The sequence below is a fragment of the Hemiscyllium ocellatum genome, chromosome 10 (assembly GCF_020745735.1).
Source record: "Hemiscyllium ocellatum isolate sHemOce1 chromosome 10, sHemOce1.pat.X.cur, whole genome shotgun sequence".
NCBI classification, from domain to species: Eukaryota; Metazoa; Chordata; class Chondrichthyes; order Orectolobiformes; family Hemiscylliidae; genus Hemiscyllium; species Hemiscyllium ocellatum.
Window position 1 is genome coordinate 97679221 of NC_083410.1, and position 24553 is coordinate 97703773.

At 44.4% G+C, this 24553-nt stretch overlaps 1 protein-coding gene across 3 annotated transcripts in view; it reads left to right on the forward strand.

Annotated features, from left to right (window-relative positions):
* Positions 1–24553, forward strand: part of slc24a3 (solute carrier family 24 member 3) — a 379752-nt gene that overhangs the window by 233464 nt on the left and 121735 nt on the right. The window contains exons 1-2 of one of the 3 annotated variants that reach the window (XM_060831786.1): positions 10212–10274; positions 23255–23329. The exons of 1 other annotated variant lie outside the window; for it this stretch is intronic. In XM_060831786.1, coding sequence (XP_060687769.1) covers positions 23258–23329 — 72 coding nt within the window. In that variant the 5' untranslated portion in view covers positions 10212–10274; positions 23255–23257. Of the gene's footprint in view, positions 1–10211; positions 10275–23254; positions 23330–24553 lie in introns of those variants that run through there. One more of the 3 variants, XM_060831784.1, reaches the window with a different exon arrangement.

Consider the following 24553-nt stretch of genomic DNA (forward strand, 5'->3'; position numbering starts at 1 on the left):
CCTACACTGCAGCGAAAAAAAGTCCCAACCTTTCTTTATCACTCAAACCTTCCCTACTCAACAACATCCTGATAACTCTCGTCTGAACCCTTTCCAGCTTGATACCATCCTTCCTATAACTGGGCGACACATTGGACTTATCTGAATGAATTGGTCCAATTGGTTTTGTTGAGTTCTGGCATTCTGTCAGGTAATTGCTGACCCTTTTAGCTACACAGTGTAATGAGTAGCCTTTGAGTCAACGTGTACTTTGAATATCTGGATAGGTTATCGCCCTGCTTGATGTAGGTTGGCTGAACCTGATTTTGTTTAAATGCTATAGCTCCAGCGAGCATGGATTTATATTCCCCGTCAGATCCAGCCGTCAATGAAGCAGGGAATTTGAAGCTGTGCTGGCATCTGCTATTAATTATCCTCAGTCTGTCTGTTAAAAATAATTCCACCCTGGGGATTTGGGTGCTGCAGCGAGACAGTGGGGAGCGACGATGAAAGGAAAGGGCAAAGGTTAACATTAGGCATCAGGGACAGCACAAGACTGCTTTAGAAAACTTCTTCATGGCCGGAAAGAATTCATTATTATTGCTAGCGTTTGTATTAGTCAGGGGTAAATGTAGGGGAATGGGTCTGGGTGGGTTGCTTTTCAGAGGGTTGGTGTTGGGCTGAGGGACCTGTTTTCATACTGTAGGGAATCTAATCTAAAAGACCATTCCCTTTCAGTACCTACATCAGTAGTTCCGTGTTGGTGGAGGCATGTTTTGTTGTACCCTGTTGAATTCTTGGATGTCAGTTCAACATGATGAATGGCCTTCCAGCCATTTGTTCCCTGTTTATCAATTTGTACAGGTGTCCTGGCAGTGCTTGAGCTATATTGATGAAAAAAATCTGCATTGACTGAATCTGATATTTGCTGCAACACGACACATACTTCTGGTAGCACGTGGAAACGTGTTCTGCTTTGATCCAGGGTATCAGCTTTGTTGGACGACAATCCAACAAGGGGTAGCACGGTGGTTCAGTGATTAGCACTGCTGCCTCATAGCTGCAGGGGGCCCGGGTTTGATTCTGTGTTCTGTCCGTTTGGAGTTTTGCATTCTGCCCACATCAGTGTGGGTTTACTTCGGGTGCTCCGGTTTCCTTCCACAGTCCTGACATGTGCAGATTCAGTGGAGTAGCCGTGAAAAATGCAGGGCTACAGGGATTGGGGGGGGTTGGGGGTTTGAGTGGGATGTTGCTTGGAGGGTTGGTGTAAACTTGTTGGCCCGGCTGACCTGCTTCGACACTGTCGAGATTCTATGATTGTGTATGCAGTTGACTTTCTGCATGTTCTTGGATGGCAATAGTGTTTTGCTGTTTACAACAGAACAATTAACAACATTAATTTGTTTTTTAAAAAAAGGCAGGTGTCACATTGAGAATAACTGGCGTGACAACTAGAGGAGAAAGAAGGCAAAACAATTTAGTGATGGTGGATGTTGTGATCAGGAACACAGTCTGAATCAGATTCCATCGGAAATTTTACTGAGCTCTTTACTGAGGAGATGGGACTGGATGATCGTATTGAATAGTGGAGCAGGCTGAAGGCCTACCCTGCATCTATTTCGAACGTTAGTGCTCCATTATGTCTCTGAAGCCTTTGTAAAAACACTGCAAGGGTGATTGTTGAGGCGATGACTTGGAAAAGGAGGTCTCTGAAAATTAGATTGTTCCCGTTTTTTTCAGCACATCAATTAGCAGCTAAAAAGCAGAGGAGTACAAAGCCTGGTCCAGTGACATTGATTGACGCAAGGCAGAGAAGTGTTGACATTTCTATATGCATTTACAAACAGGAAATGGAGCCACTGCTGTCTCCTGTAACTCAAGATTCAAAGATAACACAAATGTATCCACTTCAAAGAGATGGTATTTAATGGGCTTCTTAAATGTTTCACAGGGGAGGTTAACTACAAACTCTCTGGACTGTGAGCTACAGGGGAAGAGAACTACATTCTCAAATTAAGACCTTTTAAAAGTTCTTCAGAGTGCTTGCGATCTGCGGTTACTTTGGGTCCCGAGGTTGAACATTTATCCTGGGTCTGTGCTGTAATTTGGCTCTTTCTGTCCCTCTCCCCTCCATTCCCTCCAGGATGCATTTTCTCCCAGATTTCTGCCCTCTCTGCCAACCTGATTTGGTTTTAACCCCTTCCCATCCAAATCCCTCAGATATTAGTTAGCCGAGTTCACAAAGTCCAAGTGGTTCATTGGGCCCATGTTACTGTGTGGGTGGGAAATTCCAAACTTAACCCCTATATCAGGTTTGGCTTACAAAGGGTTGGGGTGGGTCTACTGGCTACGTTAATGCGTAGTATAGGGAAACCCTGACACGTGGTACTCAGAATACAGGAGCAGTGAGCATCAATGAGAATCCCTCAGAATTCAGAAGCTTGCAACAGTGGTCATTATCCGTTGTTGTGTGAAAGGACTGCCTTTAAAATTCTCCCATAGGCTCTGAGCTGATGATAAAGGCTAGTTTTTCAGTTCTGTACAATGGCAATGTAAGACCACATAGTAGCTCAATATCAATACTTGAAGGCAAAATGATAGCTCGATATCCTAAGTCAATAATACCTATTCCAATGAATCAAGTGATGGGAATTTTCTCCCCAGAAGTATTTTCTCACTTTGATGCAATTAATTTTAAAATAAAAGTACAGTTGACTCCACTGGTTGAATACTTGTTTGCGAGAGACTCCCAATTCTGACACAGATCCCAAATCCCGAATCCCTGAAAGGTTTGGCAGAAGATTGGCGGACGTGTTTTCTTAAACTCTCTGAATTGTCGTTGCAGTATTTTCCCAGAAGACCACTGCTGGCTTGTTTGCGGTATTTGGCCCTCTAACAGTAGAAGACACTGGGGGAGGGTTGTTCGAGTGAGTTCACTGCCACCAATCCACCTTTTGGTTTGGATCTATGTAATGATTAGTGGTAGTGAATGTGCCACTATACATCATCTACAGAAGAGACATTGTTCATAGAGAATAAGATGGTTTTGTGCAATAAACACAGCCACATTTGATCAGGCATAATTACTGAGACCTTAGAAAACTAATACTGGTGCATCTGTTCCATCCAAACTCTAGACTAGAACTCCTTATCTCCACTCACAGACTGTAGTTGATGGCAGTATGAATGGTGGAGCCAGTGTAATATGAATCATTACCTTATCCACAATCTGGAATATCCAATCAAAAAGGGGAAATGGAAGCAGGGTCGACCTATAATTTTCGAAAGGGAATTGAATCTACTTGAAAAGCCAATGTTTGTAGAGTTGGGGAGTGGATCTGTCAGAAAGCTCACTTGAAGATCTAGCACCATCACAATGGTCCACAACAAGATTAGAATTAGGATCAGATGTCAGCCATTCAGCCCATTGACTCTGCTTCAATATTAAATGAGATTAAGGCGGATCCGAATCCTCAACTCCCCTTTCCTGCTTTTCCCTAACTCTTGATCCCTTTCCTGATTAAAAATCTGTCAATCTCAGCTGTGAAAATGAGCCAGGAATTCCACAGATTCACTACTCTTTGGAAGAAGAAATTCCTCCTCATCTCCATCTTAAATATGCAGCCCCTTGTTATGAGATTGCACCCTTGGATCCTACATTCTCCCACGAGGGGAAACAACCTTTTCATATCTACCCTGTTAAGCTCCCTAAAAATCTTGTATGTTTCAATAACCTCTCATTCTTCTGAACAACAATGAGTACAGAGCCAGCCTACTCAACATCTGCTCATAAACCTGTCTCTCCATACGAGGGATTGCCCCAGTGAATGCTGCTTCCATTGCCTGTACATCTTTCAGTCAATAAGAAGTCCAAACTGTTCATGCTGTTCAAGCTGTGGATTGCCTTGTGTGTGTATAGTTTTAACAAGACTTGCCTATTTTAGATTGCATTCTCTTTGAGACAGAGTCAATATTTCATTTGCCTTCCCTATTACCAACTGAATTTGTATGCTAGCTTTTTTTATGATTTATGCAGACTCCTAAATCCCTCTGCAGTGTTTCTGATTAAATAAAATTCAGCTCCTCTATTCTCCCTGTCAAAGTGCATAACCTCACATTGTCTCCATTATATTCCATCTGCCAAGCTTCTTCCATGTGCTTAACCTGCCTAGATTTGTCTGCAGACTCCATGCCATCCTTGTTACTTGCTTTCCCAGCTGTTTTTTGTGCCATTCACAAACTTGGTGATTGTGAATTAATGACTTGAACAAGGAAAGTTGTTACGTATTGTGAATAATTGTGGCCTCAGCACTGATCCCTGTAGCACTCCACAGGTTATCACCCTGAAACTGTCTCCTTATCCCAACTCTGTCTTCTACTGGTTAGCCAATCCTCTGTTCATGCTAATTTACCACCACCACCAGGCACTATTATCTAATTAAGTAGCCTAATGTTTGATATCAAATACCTTTAGAAAATCTGCATACATGACATCCAATGCTTCTCCTTTATCTTGTTGCCTCCTCAAAGAATCCAAATAAATTTGTTCAGCGTGATTCCCCCTTCATCAAACCATGCTGACTCTGCTTAATCAGGTTACATATTCCTAAATACTCTTCTCCTCATCCTTTATAACAGACTCCAAATTTTCCCAGGCTAATTGGCCTATAGTTTCCTGTTTTTATGTCTCCCCTTTTGAAATGAAGGTATTGCTTTGGCAGTTTTCCAATCCTCTGGGAGTCTAAGGATTCTTGAAGGATTATTACAAGTGCATTAAATTTTCAGCTACATCCTTCAATATCCTAGGATGCATCTCATAAGGTCCAGGGGACTTATCAGTTTTGAATCCCATTAGTTTCTCTAGCATGTTTTCTCCAGTGATAGTTATTGTACTTGTGTCGTGTCCTCTTTTTGACCCTTGATTATTTAATATCTCCTCTCTGCGACAAGATCAATGATGTTAGAATGTAGTGCCTGCTGTTCCATAGGCAAGAAGAGTCCAAAGACAAGTTTAAATTTCACATCATGCAGTTTTCCATCACACGGTTGTTATTTCGTTGTTATTGCTCTTATGTTGTAATGCAACAATGTACAGAGTATGCACTCACCAATTCTTGTTGATTGAAGAGATTGTTTATAAACCTACCAGTTAGCCTCCACCATTCAGGAGTAACGGGGGGAGAGGGGATGTTCCCTGGAAACAAATGGCACTTCTTTTAGGAATAATGGTGAGCAGTGCTGTTTGATTATGACCTTCCCATTCTTCCAGCGTCCAAAATATATCCAAGCGTCCCTCACGGTCAAAGAGAGATTGGAATGCAGGTCCATGGTTCCTTGAAATTGGAGTAACAGGCAGACAACATAATGAAGCAGCAGTTTGCCATTAATGGTCAGTGCATTGAGAATAGGAGTTGGGAAGTCATGTTGCACCTGTACACAACATTGTTTAGGTCACTTTTAGAAAACTGCATTCACTTCTGGTCCCCCTGCAATAGGGAAGATGTTGTGAAACCTGAAAGGGTTCACAAAAGATTTACAAGGATGTTGCCAAGGTTGGATGGTTTGAGCCATAGGGAGAAGCTGACTAGGCTGCGGCTTTTTCCTTGGAGTGCCAGAGACAGAGAGATGACCTTCTGGAACAAAGACCAGCTTTCTCCACCACTGACCAGGACCAGCATTCTCCACCACGGACGAGGAACAGCATTCTCCACCTCTGAGCAAGACCAGCCTTCCCCACCACTGACCAAGACCAGCGTTCTATACCATTGACCAAAACCAGCCTTTCTCACTTCTGACCAAGACCAGCGTTCTCCACCACTAACCAAGACCAGCCTTCTCCACCCGAACCAAGACCAGTCTTCTCCACTTCTGACCAAGACCAGCGTTCTATACCACTAAGCAAGACCAGCCTCCACCACCACAAACTAAGACCAGCCTTCTCCACCACTGACCAAGATCAGCATTCACCACCACTGACGAAGACCAGCCTTCTCAAACACAGACCAAGACCAGCCTTCTCCACCACTGACCACACCCATCTGTCTCCACCTCTGATCTGGACCAGCCTTCTCCACACTGACCATGACCAGCCTTCTCCAAAACTGACCAGGACCAGCATTCTCCACCACTGACCAAGACTGGCCTACTCAACCACTGACCAAGACCAGCCTATCCTACCACTGACCATGGCCAGTCTTCTCCACCATTGACCAAGACCAGCGTTCACCACCACTGAACAAGACCAGCCTTCTCAACCACTGACCAAGACCAGCCTTCTCCACCACTGACCAAGACTAGCCTCTTCCACCACTGACCAAGACCAGAGTTCACCACCACTGACCATGACCGGCCTTCTCCACCACTGATCAGGACCAGGATTCTGCACCACTGACTAGCACCAGCCTTGTCCACCACTGACCAGGACCAGCGTTCCCCACCACTGACAAAGACCAGCCTTCTCAACTACTGACCAAGATCAGCGTTCTCCACCACTGACCAAGACCAGAGTACACCACCACTGACCAAGACCGGCCTTCTCCACCACAAACCAAGACTAGCCTTCCCCACCAGGGACAAAGACCAGCCTTCTCCACCACTGACCAAGACCAGCCTTCACCACTGACCAGGACCAGCCTTCTCCACCAATGACCATGACTAGCCTTCTCTACCACTGACTAATACCAGCCTTCCCTAGCACTGATCAAAACCAGCCTTCTCCACCACTGACCACGCCCATCGTCTCCACCTCTGACCTGGACCATCCTTCTCCACACTGACCATGACCAGCCTTCTCCAAAACTGACCAGGACCAGCATACTGCACCACTGACCAAGACTGGCCTACTCAACCACTGACCAAGACCAGCCTTCTCCACCACGGACCAAGACCAGCCTTCTCCACCACTGACCAAGACTAACCTTCCCCACCACTGACTAAGGCGAGCCTCCTCAACCACTGACCAATATCAACGTTCTCCACCACTGACCAAGACGAGCATTCACCATCACTGACCAAGACCAGCCTTCTCCACTACTCACCAATACCATCCTACCCCACCACTGTCCATGGCCAGCCTTCCCCACCACTGATCAGGACCAGCATTCTGCACCACTGACCAGGACCAGCCTTCTCTACCACTGACCAAGTCCAGCCTTCTCCACCAATGACCAGGACTAGCCTTCTCTACCAATGACTAATACCAGTCTTCCCCAGCACTGAGCAAAACCAGCGTTCTCAACCACTGACCAAGACTAGCCTTCTCCACCACTGAACAAGACCAGCTTCCTCCACCCCTAACCAAGACTAGCCTTCCCCACCAGGGACAAAGACCAGCCTTCTCCACCACTGACCAAGACCAGCCTTCACCACTGACCAGGACCAGCCTTCTCCACCAATGACCATGACTAGCCTTCTCTACCACTGACTAATACCAGCCTTCCCTAGCACTGATCAAAACCAGCCTTCTCCACCACTGACCACGCCCATCGTCTCCACCTCTGACCTGGACCATCCTTCTCCACACTGACCATGACCAGCCTTCTCCAAAACTGACCAGGACCAGCATACTGCACCACTGACCAAGACTGGCCTACTCAACCACTGACCAAGACCAGCCTTCTCCACCACGGACCAAGACCAGCCTTCTCCACCACTGACCAAGACTAACCTTCCCCACCACTGACTAAGGCGAGCCTCCTCAACCACTGACCAATATCAACGTTCTCCACCACTGACCAAGACGAGCATTCACCATCACTGACCAAGACCAGCCTTCTCCACTACTCACCAATACCATCCTACCCCACCACTGTCCATGGCCAGCCTTCCCCACCACTGATCAGGACCAGCATTCTGCACCACTGACCAGGACCAGCCTTCTCTACCACTGACCAAGTCCAGCCTTCTCCACCAATGACCAGGACTAGCCTTCTCTACCAATGACTAATACCAGTCTTCCCCAGCACTGAGCAAAACCAGCGTTCTCAACCACTGACCAAGACTAGCCTTCTCCACCACTGAACAAGACCAGCTTCCTCCACCCCTAACCAAGACTAGCCTTCCCCACCAGTGACTAAGACCAGCCTTCTCAACCACTGACCAAGATCAGCGTTCCCCATCACTGACCAAGACCAGCCTTCTCCACTACTCACCAATACCATCCTACCCCACCACTGTCCATGGCCAGCCTTCTCCACCACTGATCAGGACCAGCATTCTGCACCACTGACCAGGACCAGCCTTCTCTACCACTGACCAAGACCAGCCTTCTCCACCAATGACCATGACTAGCCTTCTCTACCACTGACTAATACCAGCCTTCCCCAGCACTGACCAAAACCAGCGTTCTCCACCACTGACCAAGACCAGCCTTCTCAACCACTGACAAAGATTAGCCTAATCCACCACTGACCAAGACCAGCCTATGCCACCACTGACTAAGGCCAGCCTTCTCAACCACTGACCAAGATCAACGTTCTCCACCAGTGACCAAGACTAGCCTTCCCCACCACTGAACAAGACTAGCATTCACCATCACCGACCACGAGCAGCCTTCTCCACTACTCACCAATACCATCCTACCCCACCACTGTCCATGGCCAGCCTTCTCCACCACTGTCCATGGCCAGCCTTCTCCACCACTGATCAGGACCAGCCTTCTCTACCAATGACTAATACCAGTCTTCCCCAGCACTGACCAAAACCAGCGTTCTCCACCACTGACCAAGACCAGCCTTCTCAACCACTGACCAAGACTAGCCTAGCCCATCACTGACCAACACCAGCTTCCTCCGCCACTAACCAAGACTAGCCTTCCCCACCACTGAACAAGATCAACATTCTCCACCACTGACCAAGACCAGCGTTCTCCACCACTGACCAAGACCAGAGTACACCACCACTGACCAAGACCAGCCTTCTCCACCACTGACCAGGACCAGCCTTCTCTACCAATGACCAAGTCCAGCCTTCTCCACGAATGACCATGACTAGCCTTCTATACCACTGACCAAGACGGACCTTCCCCACCACTCACCAGGACCAGAATTCTCTACCACTGATCAGGACCAGCATTCTCCACCACTGACCAAGACCAGCCTTCCCCACCACTGACCAAGACCAACATTCTCTACCACTGGCCAAGACCAGCTTCCTCTGCCCGTAACCAAGACTAGCCTTCCACAGCACTGACTAAGACCAGCCTTCTCAACCACTGACCAAGATCAGCGTTCCCCGCCACTGACCAAGACAATCTTTCCCCACAACTGACCAAAACCAGCCTTCTCCACCACTGACCAAGACCAGGATTCTCCACCACTGAACAAGACCAGTGTTCCCCACCACCGACCACGATCAGCCTTCCTCACCACTGACCAAGACAAGCATACTCCACCACTGACCAGGACTAGCCTTCCCCACCACTGACCAGGACCAGCCATCTTCACCACTGACCAGGAACTCTGGTGTTCATTTAGTGCACTCATCCAAACTTCTCAAAGAGTTTGTTGTTCCAAGATGGGAGTAAATTGTTTTCTGTTGGCTGAGAACCATTGATCGGGGTGGGGGGGTGTCCACTAATAAATGGGAATAAACCTCTTCAAAAGAATGGTGAAGGGCACGTTTGGAAATCGTGAGAACTGCTGGATTCAAAGGATATTCTGCTAAGTGAGTGCCTTCATCTGCCACCACTGGACAGTGGTCAGTCCAGCACATCTGCATGTCTCCTCAATGTAAGTTTAAACACAAGGCTGTTGGTTCAGTGAGGACTGCCAACTCCTGTTGATATGAGGGAGGTAATATTTTAGCCAGTTTCAAGTGGTCAGCTGTTGACTTGCATTTGGGAGGCATTCCAGGCTGAATTGTGACATATCAGTGGGATAGCTCTGAACAGCTGTAATATATTCATTAATACATGCAGGCTGTCAACAGAGTGATGCAGGATTGACCTTTACTTCACCTTGTTTCATTTGTGTGTGTGTGTTTTAGCACATTTTTAAAAAAGCTGTCAACCTTGAGGCATTGTCAGCTGGGAGATGGATGATTGTAGAGAGTGACGCAGTTTGTAAACCTATCTGGATATGTGGGGCTGCGTTTATTTTTCACAATGATGTACATCCAAATAGGTTACACTTTTCATTCTCCATCCTCCGCTGCTTGCTCCTTGTGCTGGAATAGAGCTGCACCAGTTTTTGGCAACTTGTCAGTAGCTCTCCCGAGTGTATATCTCCATTCCCTCAATTAAATAATGTGGGAAAGCCGTCCATAGCAGCAACTGGGACGTTGTGGTGGAGTCTGAGGTTAGTCTACCATTCCGACAAAGTGACGGTGATCGGTAAACAGTAAAACTTCTATTCTGAATAATTCTGTCTTTTCCTCAGTACAGGGCTAAAGGCAATTACTCCAAAACACACCATAGCTTTGGCTCAGCACACACCTTCCAGCTCAAAGGGATTCATAGAATCCCTACAAAGAGGCCATTCAGCCCAGCAAGTCTGCACCGACCCTCTGAAGAGCACACCTTCCTCTCCCTCCAGAGATCCACATCCCCACATTTCCCGTGGCTAATCCTTCCAGCCTGTGCATCCCTAGACGTTGCAGGGCAATTTAATGTGGTCAGCCCTCCTAACCTGCAGATCTTTGGACTGTGGGAGGGAACCCACACAGATAAGAGGAGAACGGGCAAACTCTGCACAATCGCCTAGAACTGAATTCGGGTCCCTAGCACTGTAAGGCAGCAGTGCTAACCACTGAGCCACCATGCTCCCCCATTTGCCTGAAGTAAAGGTCATGCCTGCATCACTCTGTTGACAGCCTGCATGTATTAATAAATATATTACAGCCCAAGCCCCAGCATCAGGCTTAAGTTGGAGGTCAGAGGTCTGCTCCGTGTGGGGAAACATTTGCTCACTGGGCTGGATTCCACTCCATTCCTTCCCCCAGCTTCACTCCATACTTCCATGCATCTTCCAAGCAGAGGGACACACAATATAGGACCAGTGACTAGCCCAATCCCATCCAGGTCTCCAGAAAATGGTAGGCAAGCAGACAGGCCTAAAATCAGCAACACATACATCATTTGTATTAAGTAATTAAAATTAGCTTAAATTTAACTTAAAATATTTAAGTTTCATTTTGTGCTTTTGTTATTGTCCCCCTCTAAAGGATTTTTTTTTTAAATAGCCTATTTTTCCAATCAACCTGTTCAGAAATATTATTACCTACCTCTGCAGCAGGTGGTTCTTGAACGTGGAACTCCCAGACACTACCACTGCACCACAAGAGGGCCCTAAGTACAGTTTCTTTCTTAAAAAATGGGAAGGTTCCCTGGCTTTTATTTTTAAAATCAACCTGTTCAAAGATATTATTACACACCTGTAGTCGAGGGGGGACCTGAATCCAGGCCTCCCAGTTCAGGGGTAGGGACACTACCTCTGTACCACAGGAGGGCCCCAAGGACAGGCTCTTAAGTGAATTAGTTAATTCGGATCATGAAAAGGCTATGAAGAGAGACTGCTGAGAGACCGGGTTTTTGCTAGCTAAGGAACAGACATACGTAAGTATTGCATTTTGTGAACAAAACCATTCTCAAGTTGGTGTGTCTCCTTTCATAGTTCACCCACTGACTTGGAATTGTTTTAATAAGCAATTCCTGAGACTTTGGATCTATTGGTGGAATGGCAATGCATGTCCAAATCAGAATGGCTTGAGATTTAGGGGACAACATTGAGGAGAAGTGAGGATTGTTCTGCTTAAAGGAAACAAGTTTAAGGTGGGATTTATAGAAGTATGCAAAATTATATGGGATTATAAAGTCCTATGTAACAATGCTGTGGGTTTAAGAGGTCTATTTTGTACTTTTTCTGAAAGAAAGATTTCAAGTTAGAGACGCCAAGATGTTTATTGAAAACTCGTAAAGTAAACAGCTTATGAGGCCTTGGGTTTTTTTTAATAGAGGTTGAAACAATAGAAGCAGCCTGAATGGGTGTGGTCAAGCTGTCACAGCACCAGGATTGTTAGTTTTTGTGCTTTTTAATAGTAGCAGTTGCTGCTGGGTCTGTTGCTACAGTACATCTCTCCCTGATACATTCTCTCAGAGTTGTCTTGGTGTATTTCCCCCAGGTCTACTGGATTTGCATGTGAGACAATCTGTTTTCTGAACTTGCCTTTTGCCACGGGTTTGGTTATGGAATGTCACTATATTGGAAAGGTTACTGTTTAGTAGCTAGCGAATCTATTATTCTGTAAAGTTTTCCAATAGAGTTATAGCTAAGACAATTCTTTATTCTTTCATTTATTGTATTTTAACTGGGGTGGATGAATAAAGTGTGTTTTGCTTCAAATCTGGTAATTTGACCAACAGAATTGCATATGGAACACCACATCTAATGCTTACCTTTAAAATAAGAAAATGTTCAGATCTAGACTATCTTTGTAATATATATTTGAGGGGGTCTGGTCTGGTCCGTAACTGTTAAACAGGGAAAATCTGTTTCCACTGCTTAAATTTTCTCAAAAGATATGCTTTGGGCAGAATATCTGTAGAGATGTAAAGAGAACTCTTGATTAAGGCTGTGCAGGTATTACCTGATTGCATTTCACACCCTCACGATGAATAGACTTTGAATGAGAAGTCTGGTTCACAGTGAAAACTTAAGGTAGGAGAATTGATTTTCTTTGGGATTTCTTTATGATTTGCCCTTGTCGCAGCGTTTGTTCTTGCTGGTATTTTCCTGCCTTTTGTTTGGATCTTGATTTACATTTGCAGCCACTGTTCTCTACAGGATTTCCCCAGGTACATTCTCAAGTCTTTCAGTCCAGCTCAAAGTGACCTGAAATTTCACTTACCTCAATTCGTCTCTCGCACTCAATTAGAGACATCTAGATGGTTTGAATTGACTTTGCTGTTTAGATGTGGCTGGACAAGCTCATTGCTGTCAATTCAGATGCATTCTAGACATTCAGGCTCACTGAATTCTCAACATGGTGTATGATAGGAGTTCAACAGATAGAAACAAAGACTTGCATTTACATAGCACCTTTCACAAACCATAAAACATCCCCAAATACAGCACAGTCCGCCAATAACTAGTATAAGCAACCCCTTCAGTAAATTTGGGAAATGTGACAATTTTACCGACAGTGCAGTCCCACAGTCAGCAATATGATAATGACCAGATTTGTTTGAACATGATGTTCGCTGCAGGATAGCATTGTCCAGGAAAGTGGGCGAACTATACTTTGTGAAGTAGCACTGTGGAGCTGTCCTCGTTCACTTGAGAGGACATGTGAGTTAACACCACATCCAAAAGATGCTATCACTGACAGTAGTGCTTTGGAAAAGGTCTGATCTTGTGTGGAGTCCTGTCCTCGATTTGACTTGAATCCAGCTAAGTGAGACTTTGCAGGCTGTTACATTTATGTTTATTGAGTGCCTCACAACTGTTTAATCCAGTTCTAAACAGATACAACATCCAGTGTCAACACAGCCTCTGTTGGTGCCAGTAGGCATTAATTAGGAATGTTGGTTTGAAGAGGCTGTTGTACAGTGTGTGACAGATTCAAACTGAAATGTGTACATAAGCAAGCAAGTAGTAAGAAAAGTACATTACATGCTTCTGTGGACTTTTTATTAATAATAACAAAGAAAAAAATCTATTCATCTTATTCAGTCCCCAGAGAAAGTTCAGGGTAACCTCTACTCAAAATCCAACCAGCAAAAAGGATGGACATTACCTGCCTAAACATACTCTTGCTCAATTCGTGCCTGGTGAGCACATTGTGTCAATGGAGTTTCCATGATCCAGCATAGTATGAAGTAATTTCACTTCCAGCACAAATTTATCCCTTCCAGTTCCAATCCTAACCAAGGATTGAACCAGCCCTCATTTCAAGACTCGCCCTGACTTTGCTGGGTTTCCAGGCACCCTCTCCCTTTTCTCCTCTCTCCTCGGTAGCCATGGCCTCAGAGTATTGGCAACTCTGGCTTTCCATTGGATCGGGACACGGTTTTACTTGGCAAAATACATTTATTATTTACTCATGGGATGTGAACATCCCAGACAATACAGCATTATTTTTCCCCACCTGCAGTTACGGAGACATGGAGGTGTACAGCACAGAAACGGACCCTTTGGTCCAATTCATCCACGATGACCAGGTATCCTAAATTAATCTAGTCCCATTTGTCAGCACTTTGCCCATATTCCTCTAAACCCAGTCTATTCATACACACATCCAGACGCCTTTCAAATGTTGTAATTGTACCAGCCTCCACCACTTCCTCTGACAGCTCATTCCATCCACGCACCACCCTCTGAGTGAAAAAAGTTGTCCCTTAGCTCCCTTTTAAATCTTTCCCTTCTCACCTTATTCCCTTGAGTTTTGTACTCCCCTACCTTGGGGACAAGACATTGTCTATTTATCCTATCCATGCCCCTCATGATTTTATAAACCTCTATAAGGTCACCCCTCAGCTTCTGTGCTCCAGGGAAAACAGCTCCAGCCTAATCAACCTCTCCCCATAGCTTAAATCCTCCAACCCTGGCAACATCCTTGTAAGTCTTTTCTGAACCCTTTCAAGTTTCACAACATCTTTCCTATGACATGGAGACCAGAATTGCACGCAATATTCAAGTTCTCCTTCTGAAAGTGGTGGCGAGCTGCTGTCTTGAATAGCTGCAGTCCTCAAGATGTAAGAACATCCACAATGCCTTAGAAGGGAGTAACAGGATTTTAAGTCAGGATGATGACTGGCTTGAAGGGGAACTTGCAGGTGATGGTGTTCCAAGAATTTGCTGACCTTGTCCTGCGCGATGGAAATAGTGGAGGGTTTTGGAAGATGCTGTCTAAGGCGTTTTAGACTATTCTACAGATAGTCCATACTGCTGCTACTGAGTATTGGTGATAGAGGGCATGAATGATTGTGGATGTGATGTCAATCAAGCGAGATGCTTTGTCCTGTATTGTGTCAAGCTTCATGAGTGTTATTGGAGCTACTCGTCCAGGCAAGTGGGGAGTATTCCGTCACACTCCTGCCTTGTAGATCATGGACAGGATGTTTTTTTGGGGAGAGATTGGGGGGAGGACGGGGTGTTGTTGGGAGCCAGGAGGTGAGTTACTCACTGCAGAATTGCTATCTGTGACCTGCCTTGTGGCTATAGTATTCATATGGTCAGTCCAGTTTAGTTTCTGGTTAATAAGAAGTGTGTTGGTAATAGGGGATTCGGCGGTAGTAATGCCATTGAATGTAAACAGACAGTGATTAGATTCTCTCTTGTTGGAGATGGTCCTTGCCTGATATTTCCTGGTGTGAATGTTACAGCCATTTGCATATTGCTGTGTCTTGCTGCATTTGAACATGGGCTGCTTCATTAAGGAGTCAAGCATTGCCTTCTGAAGGCTGGTTAATCAGGAATCTTTCCTGTCCTTACTACCCCAGCACTGTGTGTATTGGAAGGATTACAGACATACAATCAGTCTACTTGACCATGTTAGAATTGCACCTTCCTTAACCAGCAACTTCTGAAGTGGGACTTGAACCCAGAGCTCACATAAGAACGAGGAGCAGGAGTAGGCCATCTGGCCCCTCAAGCCTGCTCTGTCAATCAATAAGATCAAGGCTGATCATTTCATGGCCTCAGGTCCACTTACCCGTGCTCTCACCGTAATACTTACTTCATTTGCTGTTCAAAAAATTACCTTTGCTTTAAAAGCGTTCAATGAGGAAGCCTCAACTACTTCACTGGGCAGGGAATTCCACAAATTCACAACCCTCTGGGTGAAGGAGTTCCTTCTCAATTCAGTCCTAAATCTGGTCCCCCTAATTTTGAGGCTGTGCCAGTGGAAACATCCTCTCTAGATCTATCTTATCTAATCCCTTCATAATATGTTTCTATAAGACCGCCCACATTCCCCCCCCCCCCCCAATCTTCTGAATTCCAATGAATATAATCCCAGTCTACTCAGTCTCTCCTCATAAACCAACCCCTTCAACTCCGGAATCAACCCAGTGAACCCCCTCTGCACCCCCACCCAGTGCCAGTCCATCCTCTCTCAAGGAAGGAGACCAAAACTGCACCCGGTAATCCAGGTGTGGCTTCACCAGCATCTTGTACAGCTGCAACATAACCTCCCTGCTTTTAAACTCAATCCCTTTAGCAATGAAGGACAAAACTCCATTTGCCTTCTTAATTACCTGTTGTACCTGCAGACTAACCTTCTGTAACACATGCACGAGGACACCCAGATCCCTCTGCACAGCAGCATGCTGCAATTTTTTGCCATTCAAATAACAGTCCTTTTTTACTGTTATTCCGACCAAAATGGATGAATTCACATTTATTAACATTGTACTCCATCTGCCAAACATTATGATCTAGATGGTAGCCACTGCACTCCAAGATCTCCCCATTAATGAGCAACCCAACAGGCTTGCAATCACATACACGTTTCTCTCTCAGTATTCAGCATTGCAACTCTGTGCAATTAACATCTCCACAATTCTGACTGATAATTTACCCCATAATAACATCAAACTGCAACTAATGGTCATGGAATACCGTACATTGTGTTAGACTCAAGACTATTCCAAACAAAGAACATACAGTCGATTATGAATTCTGTCCACACATTGTACTAGGCTGCTCCAAGCATGAAATTAGCCAGTTGCCTTGCAACTTTGCAAGCTCTCGATTTCAGTTCAGTCAGATGCAGTAAAGTTGTCTTCTCTCTGACAGCTACTCAAATTGATTTAGTTCGTGTTTGGCTGCAGTCAGACTGACTTTTACCATAATACAGGTTAGCCACCCCACCCAAACAAATATAGGGGGGACAATGGTTTCCAAAGATCCATCCCACCCTTTTCTACAACCTCTCCTATTGGGGAGAAGGTACAGAAGCCTGAACATACGCACCAGCTGGTTTCAAAACAGTTTCTACCCTACTGTTGTTAGAATTCTGAATGGACTCACAAACTCTTAGCATTCGCCTGTACCTGTGTTTTTGTTGCTGTTTACCTATTATTTACTTATCTATGCTACTTAACTCTGTGATCTGCCTGTATTGCTCGCAAGATAAAGCTTTTCACTGCGCCTCGGTACACATGACAATAAATTCAATTCAATTCAAGTCAGCAATGAGATATTATCATATCTGTCTCTGAAACTACAGAAGGCAAATGGATGTTAGAATGGCCTGCCTGCCATTTTGAATAGCCTTTTGACAATCTGTTGAGCTTGTAGCAAATGAATCACCAACAGCCTTTTCCCCAACTTTGCACCTCTATTTGATTTCATTCCTGGCAATACTATCTGACACGTGATTGGGTGAGCTGAGACAGCAGGGGACAGGAGATAACAGTCCACTCAGTTTCCATTACTCTGCTAGGAAACATAAAACACAGCTCCTGAATCTGTGGCACACACCATCAAACAGGAATAAGCAGTCACTGTCCAGTCACCAAGGGTGACCTTTTTAGAGAAATCGTTAGTCCTACGCTGGGATTTTATTTTTATTTTGAAAATAAAAATTTCTTTACGTACATTGTCAGTAGAACAGTTCGGTTCTGTACAGTAGCGTATGAAGAAACATTGGAGTCCAACAAACAAACCAAAGCCATTTCTTACTTATACAAGTTTATAATTACATGTATTTGAGGCACCGAGGGGGTCTGGTAACTGAATAGACCTTCATTTAACCTTAGACAGTGGTCTTTCCACACAGTGCCTTGGAGACAGTACTTTTAAGTTTCAAAAATGTACCTTATTCATAAAATATCTTTATAAACTTACACAGTTTCTAACACAGTTCTATAGCATGTTAAGAAAACGAATAAACATCTGAGTTTTGTTCTATCCAGCAAACAAACCAGAGGCATCCCATACCTGTGCAAGATTACATTTACCTGTGAAGCATCAGGTGGGTCCTATAACTGAATAGGATCCCCATTTAACATTGGCACAATGTTTCTCCTCTTCAAATGCATTCAATGCATTACTTTGGAGTCCAACGGAATGAGAATTACTCTGCATTTGCTTTGTGTTCTGCCCACTCTGACTGCCATCTGAAAATCTAAGACAGTGCAGTGACAATTCCTATGACAGCACTGTTGGTGACCAATTCCCTGGATTTTCCCATTCTCAGCACAGGACTACATTGGGCTTATGATTGAAACAAGACCACAGGAAACTGAGAGGCAAATTAGAGAACACTGCAGCCAGTAGCTGTTACAACTTGTTACAAACAGCAAAGCCGAGCACAGTATGTTCAGTGTTGAAAATAATTGAGATTTATTTGCATAGAAAGGAAGATTAGTCACTATTCTTGACAATGAAGGAGTGTGGAATACCTATTGCATTTCAAAAGGCAAAACCAGCTTGAATTCTCAATTTACTCAAGCAAATAATACTCATTGAGCAAACTACTTACACCTTCAAACTATTAATATTCATGGAGTTTTTAAAATTCATTCAGGTGATTACTGGCTGGGCATGCATCTATTACCTAGCCATTGTTGTCCTTGAGAAAATGCTTTCAACCACTGTAGACCATTTAGTGTAGGTGACCTACAATGTTGTTAGGGAAGGAATTCCAGGATTTTGCAAAAATGAGGACTGCAGATGCTGGAGATCAGAGTCGAGAGTGTGGTGCTGGAAAAGCATAGCAGGTCAGGCAGCCTCCGAGGAGCGGGAGAGTTGACGTTTTGAGCATAAGCTCTTCCTGATGAAGAGCCTGCGCTCAAAACGTCTACTCTCCTGCTCCTCGGATGTTGCCTGACTAGCTGTGCTTTTCCAGTGCCACACTTTTTGAGTTCCAGGATTTTCACCCAGCAACAAGGAAGGAACAGTGATATATTTTGGGAATTTGCGTGTTCTCACGTACCTGCTCCCCTTGTTCTCCTGAATGGTAGTGGTTGTAGGTTTGGAAGGTGCTGTCTAAGGTGCTACCATAGTGAATTCCTGCAAAGCATTTTGTAGTTGGTATGCACAGCTGCTGCTGAGCTTTGGTAGTGGAGGGACTGGATGTTTATGGATGTAATGCCAATCGAGCATCCTGACTCATGCCCTGTGTGTATGGTGGATAGGCTTTAGGGAGTCAAGGAGTGAGTTAATTGCTGCAACTTCCTCATGTCTGACCTGCTGTTGTAGTCACAGTATTTCTATGACTCATCTAGTTCAGTTTCTGATACATTATAAGCCCCCTGGATGCTGATAGTGGGGGATTCAATGGTAATGCCATTGAATGCCAAGAGACAAGGGTTAGATTCTGTCTTGTTGGAGATGTTTGCTTGGTAATTGTGTGGCGTGAATGCTACTGGCCATGTGACAGCCCAACCCTAGATATTGGCTAAGTCTTGTTCCATTTTAGACATGGCCTGAGGGGTCATGGATGGTGCTGAACATTGTGCAATCATCAGCGAACAAACACTCCTCTGACCTTATGATGGAGAAAAGGTGAAGCAACTGAAGATGGTTGAGTTGAGGGCACCACCCTGAGGAATTCCTGCAGAACTATCCTGGAGCTGAGATGACTGACCTCCAACAACCACAACCATCTTGCGATGTGACAGGTATGACTGCACCAAGCGGAGAGTTTTCTCCCTGATTCCCATTGACATCAATGGGCTTCTTGATACCTAAACTCAGTCAGATGTGACCTTGATATTACGTCCAATCACTCTCACCTCACCTTTGGAATCCAGTTCCTTTGTCCGTTTTTGAACCAAGGTTGGAATGAGGTCAGGAACTGAGTGGTTCTGGGGGAACCCAAACTGGGTGTCACTGAGCAGGTGCTGCTGGATAGCTCTGTTGATGACACCTTCCATTTGATATTCAAGAGTAAATTGATGGGGCGGTAATTGGCCAGGTTGGATTTGTCCTGCATTTTGTGTACGGGAAGTACCCAGGAAATTTTCCACATTGTCATGTAGGTGCCAACATTGTAACTGTACTGGAAGAGCTTGGCTAGGGGAGCAGCAAGTTCTGGATCACAAGCCTTCATTACTGTTGCTGGAATGTTGTCAGGGTCCATTGTCTTTGCACTATCCAGTGCCTCCCACTGTTATTTGCTACCATGTGGACTGAATTAAATTGTCTGGAGGCTGGTATCTGGGATCTCTGGAGGCAGCGGAAATGCATCATCTGCTTGACATCTCTGGCTGAAGAATGTTGTGGTAAGATGGCTCAGTGGTTAGCACTGCTGCCTCACAGCACCAGGAACCCGGAGTCAATTCCAACCTTGGGCGACTGTTTGTGTGGAGTTTGCACATTCTCTCTAGGTCTGCGTGCATTTGGTCCAGTTTCCTCCCATAATTCAACGATGTGCAGGTTAGGTGAATTGGCCACGCTAAATTGCCCATAGTGTTCAGGGATGTGTAGGTTAGATGCACTAGTCAGGGTGGGTGTGGGGTGATAGGGCGGATTGCTGTTGTGTGGAGTTGTTGGGCTTTCAGGATTTTAAAAAAACGTCAGCCTTATTTTTTGTGCTGACTCCCTTGTCATTGAGGGTGGGGTTACTTGTGGAGCCTTCTCCTCCTCCAATGAATTGTTTATTCACAACTTGATCTGGCTGGACTGCAGATCCATTGGTTGTGGGATCACTTAGATCTATCACTTGACACCCCATTTTTAGGTGTTCCTGGTATTGCTTCTGACATACCCTCCTGCATGCTTAAATTATAATAAACACCACATAAATAACAAATCAAAGCTTTTCAAAATCCATGTGGCAAGCAAATGTGACATTACTTCCAAGGACAGCAGAAATACAAATATGAAAACGTATAAATTAGCATTATAGAAATTCAGATTAGCATAACACTTGAGCTAATCATATACATTGTCGCCTTGCTATGGTCATTCAGTCTTGTGAATGGAGCATCGATAGGTCACCAATCTCATTCAGGATCAGACCATGTTAAAGTAATGCTGGTTAGATATAGCAAATATTATGAGCTAAACTAATGAAAAGGCGAGGGAAATACAATCTCATCTGAGGACTTCAACACTACAGGCAATAAAATGGGAATGTAGTTAAAACTGACCTATATTTCACTGGCTACTTAATCAGAATTGATCCCTTGTGATAAAGAAGTTTTCTGAACTCAAGATGGAAGGGGTACAATGCAATGTGAAAATATTCCCAGATTAAATGGCGAACCAGTGTTGAATTGTGTATGGAACTGGATCATTACTTTAGGTAATGAGCTGGCCCTTTGTAATTCCCTAACTATGAAAGCCCATGAGCTATTTCGATGATCAATACATTGAAAAGAAAATTCTTGACCCTTCCCTCACTAATTGCACCCATGTGGCGATGAACAATTCAGAGGCTGGAATTGTTTTTCATTCTGTTCTCCCTCTTCCTCAACCCTCCACGCTGATTTGTCCATACAATTCCATAAATCATACTGTACTGCAATACACTCAAGGGCAGCCAGGTATCCAAATATACAAACATATAAATTAGCATTATAGAAATTCAGATTAGCATTAAGTATTATTGTTGGGTTGCCAAGGTCCACCGACACCATTATTTTTCAGTCTAAGTGACAGCACTGATCAGGATGATATTAATTCATTTGTAAATGCCACTGATTTTAATTAGGGAGGAGCCATAATTAATTTTTCAATGTTTTAGCGAGGTTAACCCTAAGCAGAGCAGCTGAAATATAGGCTATGACAAGAATTTTTCTTCTCGCGATGAGAAATAGGTCATACAGCATAGTTATCCTATCACAACAGTGCATATCCCCAGAAAATTCTCACTCAATACAATAGTCCTGTCAAAATAAAAATAGATATCTTAAGGGATGACCTTATAGAAGCTGATAAAATCATGAGGGGCATAAATAGGATAAATAGCCAAGTCTTTTTCCCAGGGTAGGGGAGTCCAAAACTAGAAGGCATAGGTTTAAGCTGAGAGGGAAAAGATTTAAAAGGGACCTGAGGGGCAAGTTTTTAAAGCAGAGGGTGGTGCATGTATGGAACGAACTGCCTGGGGAAGTAGAGGAGGCTGGTATAATTACAACATCTAACAGGCATCTGGATGGGTATATAAATAGGAAGGGTTTAGAGGGATATGGGCCAAGTGCTGGCAAGTGGGATCAGATTAATTTAGGATATCTGGTCGGCATGGACGAGTTGGACCGAAGGGTCTGTTTCCGTGCTGTACTCTATGAATCTGAGTGCCAAGAAGCCTAACAATAATTAAGTGATATAGAAAAGTTAAAGACAGAACCCAAAATTCAGGCCTGTTTTAGAGTCTCAGGCTTGATCCTAATGTAACGTCTGTCTATTTGACCATATGATCTGGGACTGTGTTATCCACAGGAGAGTTTGAGCAGATGAAGTTTGAGGTTTGTCTTGGAGCCAGGGGGTTCGGTGGCTGGAAGCAATACTTCACACCAAGGCAGTGGAAATCTGGACTTCAGCCAGGGAGGGAAGCTGAGGTCAAGGGTCAACAAGGTATTAAAATTGAGATCGCTGGCATTTTGTTAGGCAAGAATACTTAGGGTTGTGGAACAAAGGTGAGTTTAACATAAAGCCATTTTGTTAGGTGAGCTCCATTTTGTATTGCAAAAGTTTCAACGTGAGGTGGTATCCCTCAAAGTGAACAGGTACCCTACTCACAGTGATGTGTATCTTGTTAAAGTGTTGCTGACAGGTGTTTGTTGCCCATCCCTAATTGATTTCTCAGCCATTTCAGCGGGCAGTTAAGAGACAACGACATTGCGGTATTTCCAGATTCACTTGTAGGCCTAATCAGATAATGCCAGCTTTTCTGCCCTCACGGATTAGTGAACCACATGAGCTTTTGCAAATTTGGATGATAGCTTCATGCTCATTACTGAGACTAGCTTCAAATTCCATATTTTTGTTGATTAATTGTGTGTAAAGTCCATCACGTTTGCAGTGGTGAGGTTTGAACCCAGTGGCCTGTTCATCCAGTAACATTACAACTACACTATCATCTCCCCTTAAGTCCAAACTTGTAGGGTCATAGAATAGACCCATCAAGTCTGTTCTGCCAAAATTAATTGTTTATTAATTGGAGCTGTCATTTACACTCCGAAGTAAAGTGTTTCATTTTGACTGATGGAAATGGAATAACTAATGACATCTGATAGCCAACCATTTCTTCCCGCGAAGCGAGATTAAAGAACAAATTGTTCTGTTCGGAAGAGGTTTGATCAGTTTGATCTGTAGTGTCATTGTTTCAGTGGAAGATACAACACATGTGGTTTAAACAATTCCTTTCAACCTCTTTCTTTCTCCCACAGACCATGTACATGTTCTACGCTCTGGCAATTGTCTGCGATGACTACTTTGTTCCTTCATTAGACAAAATCTGTGAGGTAGGTGCTGCCTATTATCCATGCTGATTCTCAGAGAGTAAGGCATTGTGCAAAGTGTTTACAGTTATTGTCAGACTGTGTGTAATGTTTTCATTGTGTATTGAATTTGTAATTGATAATTACCGATAACAGATGAGTACAAAATAATGGCTTTGTGCTGTGACTGATTAATCCTTTCTGTGAATTGCAAACTAAAAAGATGCAGCGTTGAGCAAAGGTGATCTCAATAGAAACAGCTTGGTTGCCTTGACTAATATTTTAGACCATCAGAGCTTATAATTGTGCTGGAAGGGAATCGGGCAGACATATTCAAAATAATGGTTGTTCTTGCTATGTCTTTGTGATAGTGAAGATTTCTTTAAAAACATTTTTTGGTGTCCATTGCAAATAATCTTAGTTTACCCATCAATCTATTCTTATCCAAGAAGATTTTAAAAACAACTTGCAACTGCACATAGTTTTGGATACCCATGTTCATAATGGAAAAGGCCATGATGGGGTGGCACGGTGGCTCAGTGGTTAGCACTGCTGCCTCACAGCACCAGGGTCCCAGGTTTGATTCCAGCCTTGGGCGATTGTCTGTGTGGAAATTGCACATTCTCCCCGTGTTTGCATGGGTTTCCTCCGGGTGCTCCGGTTTCCTCCCACAGTCACAAAGATGTGCAGGTCAGGTGAATTGGCCATGCTAAATTGCCCACAGTGTTAGGTGCATTAGTCAGAGGGAAATGGGTCTGGGTGGGTTACTCTTCAGAGGGTCGGTGTGAACTTGTTGGGCCGAAGGGTCTGTTTCCGCACTGTAGGGAATCTAATCTGAAAAAGGTCACCTTGTAAGTGCACCCTTCCACCCTCTGGTGGGGATTATAAATACTACAGCATGGCCTCAGACACAATGAGCAGGGCTTAATGGAACCTGGAGTCATCTTGCTCACTGCCTGGGAAAGTTCTTTTAGAGACAGCTCATCACATTAAGTGCTACTCAGACATTTAAGTGGACAGTAATTGGGTCATCTTCTGGATCAGAGAAGAGAGCTGAGAGCTGATGTCTCATCACCGAGAAGCTGCCAGCTCTGAAGAAGAGTCACCTAGACGTCTGACCCGCTGTGATCTCGAGCATACGTTGTTTTCAGTTCAGATTCCAATACCTGCAGTAATTTGTACCTATGTTAGAAGCTGCCTGGTTCACCATTTTACAAGGTAAAGACAATGACTGCAGATGCTGGAAAC